The sequence below is a fragment of the Amblyomma americanum genome, chromosome 1 (genome assembly GCF_052857255.1).
Source record: "Amblyomma americanum isolate KBUSLIRL-KWMA chromosome 1, ASM5285725v1, whole genome shotgun sequence".
Lineage (NCBI taxonomy): Eukaryota > Metazoa > Arthropoda > Arachnida > Ixodida > Ixodidae > Amblyomma > Amblyomma americanum.
Window position 1 is genome coordinate 501,574,089 of NC_135497.1, and position 4,653 is coordinate 501,578,741.

Sequence of the window (4,653 nt, forward strand, 5' to 3'; positions counted from 1 at the left end):
CGTTTGCTTGCTTCCCGCCGGCGACAGCCGTTGCGTCGTCAGCAGACTCCAAGACGCCGTGCCGTGAGGCCGCATCTGCTGTGGGCCGCTGCAACGCGAACGCCTATTCTTGTACAGGTATGTCAGGCTTAAAGGTTTGATTCCTTTTGGAACGTGTTCATAGCTAATTTTAACGAATTTTTCTTAGTGCAATTATCACTCTTCCTTTAGTCAACTATTTGTCCATTTGAGATGGGTTTTTGTGGCATTTTTTTTCAGTCGAGCGCTTCGTTGTATATGTATATTAGACTTAAATTTCGATTCCTATTGGGTCAGCGTTCATAGCCAGTTTTCACAAATGTTGCCTTAGTATAATTATCATTATTGATTTAGTCAACTTTTGTCCATTTAAATGGGTTTTTTGCATTTTTGCGAGATTTTTTTTTCAGTTGGGCACTTTGTTTTGCGGGAAGCCGTTGATAGTTTTACGCCTTGGTTTTTTGAAGATAGACAGCCGTTTCTAATTATTTTCACCAAATTCCGCGTAGTAGAATACCGTTCTCGTGTCAGTGAGGTATTTTTTCAGTTGTACGACACTTTCATGAGAACTGCGTTCGTGCCGGCCGTTGACTGACGCTCTTGGTCGCAACTGTTCCGTGGGGTAAATGCCGTGTTGTCAGCTTTCCTGAGCGGCATTTTCGAATATTCAAATAAATTTGGGTTAGTCACGCTCTAATCGATAATTTGCAGCATTCCATCTTTTTAATAAGTTCCGTGCCCTTCGCCGCGTCTGGCTTCCGGAGTTCGCGTTTGATTGGCCAGTTACAAGATTTTGGGCAATATCTAGATTGGTGGGGTTCATTGTTTCAGGTATTTAGGCGCGAGTTTTGCGGCTGTGTAAAATTTTGACGTCAACTTGCCCGGTGGAAATATATTCTGCAGAAGCCAGTATGGCCGTTCAAATGCACATTTGCATGAGGGAAGTGGGGAGGCCAGCTCAATGGCGGAAGACAGGCGTGGCGTCTTGGCAACCTGGCGTTCGCTATTTTGAATTATCCCCAGCAGGCACGGACTTGCGACAAAAGTATTAGGCCCACTTTTTTACGATTCGGTTTATAATTTTTAACACCAACACTGGCGTTTGGGTCCGCTTCCTTTGCAATTTTGAAATGAATTTGATGATTTTGTGTTTTCAGAAAGTTTTAAAGCTTGCTCCGCGTCGCAGATTTTAGTGCAGCATGGCTTTTATACGGGTGCATGTACCAATTTTTTTGGCTTTGCAGCCGTGGCAACCACTCTGGAACAACATGGGATCGCAACAGTTCTGCCTGAAGTGGAAGACCCACCAGTCGAACATGCTGGCCGCGTTCGAGCAGCTGTGGTTTAAAGAAGCGCTGGTGGACGTTACGCTGGCGTGCGAAGGTCTATCGCTGAAGGCGCACAAGATGGTCCTCTCCGCCATCAGCCCCTTTTTTCAAGCACTTTTTGCCGAGAATCCCTGCAAGCACCCTATAGTGATACTGAATGACATGCGCTACATGGACTTGAAGGCGATAGTTGAGTTCATGTACCGCGGTGAGGTAAACGTGTCGCAGGACGATCTCATGGCGCTCCTCAAGACTGCCGAGACTCTGAAGGTCAAGGGTCTCGCGGAGGGAACCAACGAGAACAAGAATGGTGGGCTCGTGACCAGTGTTGACGGTGCTGCGGACGCCGGACCCGTGGGTACGCCGCGTGCCGAATCTCTGCCGCTCAGTAAACGGAAGAGAAGCCGTCGCCTTCGGCGGAGCTCTCCTAGCGACTCCAACAAGAGCGAATCTAAAGGTGCTCCGCCGGCGACGCGTATCAAGGGGCCCGATAGTCCCGAAATTATTGACGACGGTAGTATGTCTAGTGATCGCGTGACTGACCTTCCCGCCGCGTCTCCTTCGAGTCGGGCTTCCAATGTGGCGTCCTGGTCGTCTACTGCCGTGCCTTCAGCCGCTCGACACAATTCAAGTGTTCAGGCCAGCATCTCTCAGCATACTCAGGACTCGATTGGTGACGACGTGGGGGAGGGCGACGATGCAGACTTCGATGTGGAGCCATTGGACGTTATGGAAGAATCTGCGACGACTGAGAACGTAGGTGGCCCCTTGCTGCTGTGCTCCCCGTTTAAGTCTCTGCGGTGGACTCCGTCTTTCGCGTAACGATTACGAAACATGTTCTTAGTTCTTACGATGCACCTTTTTTTGTTGTCAGGTTCCAGAGTTCCCGGACGTCGACTCATCGTCACAAGCACTAGGGGACGAGTCACAGCAGTCTCATCACACAGGGTCCACATTTTACAACTCTGCACGTGTTACTGTTCAACGTTCATTGCTTTCAGACATCTCTGCCACGAGTCAAGGTAAACAAAGTTTTGCTCAAGTTTCTCGGCCCTGTTGCTGACACCGCCTCGTAACTAGTCATTTGCAGTAGACATCAAGCCGTCGCCATCTAGTTTAATACCATACGATGACCAGACGATACCACCTGGGGTCGCCGCCTCTCCTGCCGCCGCGTTATCCGGGGACGGCGCGTCCACCGCCATGGCGGTCATGGACGCGTCTGGCGCTCCTGCTATCGCCGGCCCGTCCGGTTATCAGTAGTCGACACCGTCTCATGGTACGTATCCTGTCCCTGACCATCCAACCCACCATCTTTTTTTTTTCTGCGTCACGTTTGTCCCATGGTGATCCTAGCCTCTGTGGTGCTTCGGGTTTCAACTTTGCCTGCAACGCCGGGCGCTGTTCATATGGTACGATTGCATCGGGCCCCATTGAACGCCGGTCTCTGGTTAAGCTCCCCTGGCTTTGGGCTGTAATTTCACTCTGAGACGCTTTGTTCTCATTTTGCTCCGAGACCGCCGTTTATTTTGTAACTCTGCTAGGGAGCTGTTAGACGCAATGTTTTGCATTTTTATGTATCGCCATACTCTGTACAAATTAGACAGCAGTAAAGTCATTTTCGCCTGCTGCTTCCGGCAAGGAGGCTTCCCAGAAGACGTCCAGTTATTTGTCGGGTGTCAAGTGTCGTTCAATCATCGGCGCTTAGTCGCGATCCGCTTTCGGTTTCCTGGATCCTGGAGCCGCCCTGAACAAGGTGCGTTCACGTCCTGGTTTTCTGAGGGTGCCTCGCCACGTCACATCTAGCCTGCGGTTTTCACTAGTTCGATTTTCGCGCCGCGCGCAATTTTTGCATGATGCGATTGTTTCAAGCATCAGTGAAGACACGTCTTCGATGACAAGTTTCGCTCAGCGCCCTTTGAAGTTCAAAGCTTTTTTTAATTTGTGTAGATTAACTGCTAGGGTCTTATGATTTTAATCTTTACTGTGTGTGCAAAATGTGCTTGTATTGCTCTTTATTTCCCCTGGACAACATGAAATAAATGGGGAATTGGTGGGGTTTCTATTTTGACATGGGGCGACCAAGCATATGTGTGTGTGCGTGCGTGTGTGTGTGTGTGTGTGTGTGTGTGTGTGCGTGCGTGCGTGCGTGTGTGTGTGTGTGTGCGTGTGTGCGTGTGTGTGTGTGCGTGAGTGAGTGAGTGAGTGTGTGTGTGTGTGTGTGTGTGTGTGTGTGTGTGTGTGTGTGTGTGTGTGTGTGTGTGTGTGTGTGTGTGTGTGTGTGTGTGTGTGTGTGTGTGTGTGTGTGTGTGTGTGTGTGTGTGTGTGTGTGTGTGAAGGAAGGAAGGAAGGAAGGAAGGAAGGAAGGCAACAGTCGCCGAAACCAAGGTGCATAGCGAAATGCTTCTATAATTTTTTAACTTAGTGGTGCTGACCAATGAGAGAACAATACGTCAATTCATCTGTTGTAAAAGAAGTTACTTATAAAGCAGCAGAAATATAAAAAGAGGAAAAACCGGGAACCAAACAAAGCAAGGAGAAAACAACAGCATCACTGGAAAATATTACCATCACTGACCTTCTCAAAGTCTTGCGACAGTTTGTTGAGGTCGGAGGGGAAAGTTATTACTGTTGGTCCCAACGTTAGTATGTAGTCCGCCACCCTAATCAACATTCGGTGCACAGAGCTTTCTGCAACGTCAAAAAGTATAGCTACTTCCCTTATTGATGTTTGTTTGCTGCATACATGCGCAGTAACAAAAAAACGAATGAAAACAAAACAATCAAAAGTACAAGACACCTCCGGTCCGTCCCTGTCATTCAAGCGCTACAACTGGCAACCATGAACCAGCAATCGCGAATTTCAGCGTTAGTGCGGTATGAACGAATGTACGAAATATACCCGTTTCTTTAATTTCTCTCATCGTTGAATGTGCACTGGAAGCATGCAGATATATTCACAAAGCAAATGGGAACAATTAACTCATCAAATGAAGCACAGAATGTGCACTTCACCTGGCTTTGCTGGGACGCCGCCCTGGGTGTATGATGTGCAGAAGGCGTAAGTGGCGAAACTGGCAGTTAGCCAGCAAACAACAGATAGTGGCAATCTGAAGTGCCTCCGGAACTGTAATTTTGCATAACAACGAAAGTTACACATCATATCTCTTAAAAGGCGGCATGCAATTATTTATGCGGTATATGGCCTACCTCTTCGGGTGAATACCTATGCACCATGTCTTCAATGAATCCGGTAACTTTCGGGCGTTTCGCAGAAAGGCTAAATATGTGCTAGAAAGCGGCCTTG

The 4,653-nt window shown here is 48.3% G+C and overlaps 1 protein-coding gene across 1 annotated transcript; it reads left to right on the forward strand.

The window, feature by feature from the left end:
- The first annotated feature begins 1,286 nt into the window (after window positions 1-1,286).
- LOC144116128 (uncharacterized) lies at window positions 1,287-2,609 on the forward strand. Its single transcript, XM_077650822.1, has 3 exons — window positions 1,287-2,102; window positions 2,221-2,368; window positions 2,437-2,609. Exons 1-3 carry the CDS (start codon window positions 1,287-1,289, stop codon window positions 2,607-2,609), a joined length of 1,137 nt encoding a protein of 378 aa, XP_077506948.1.
- Window positions 2,610-4,653: the final 2,044 nt, after the last annotated feature.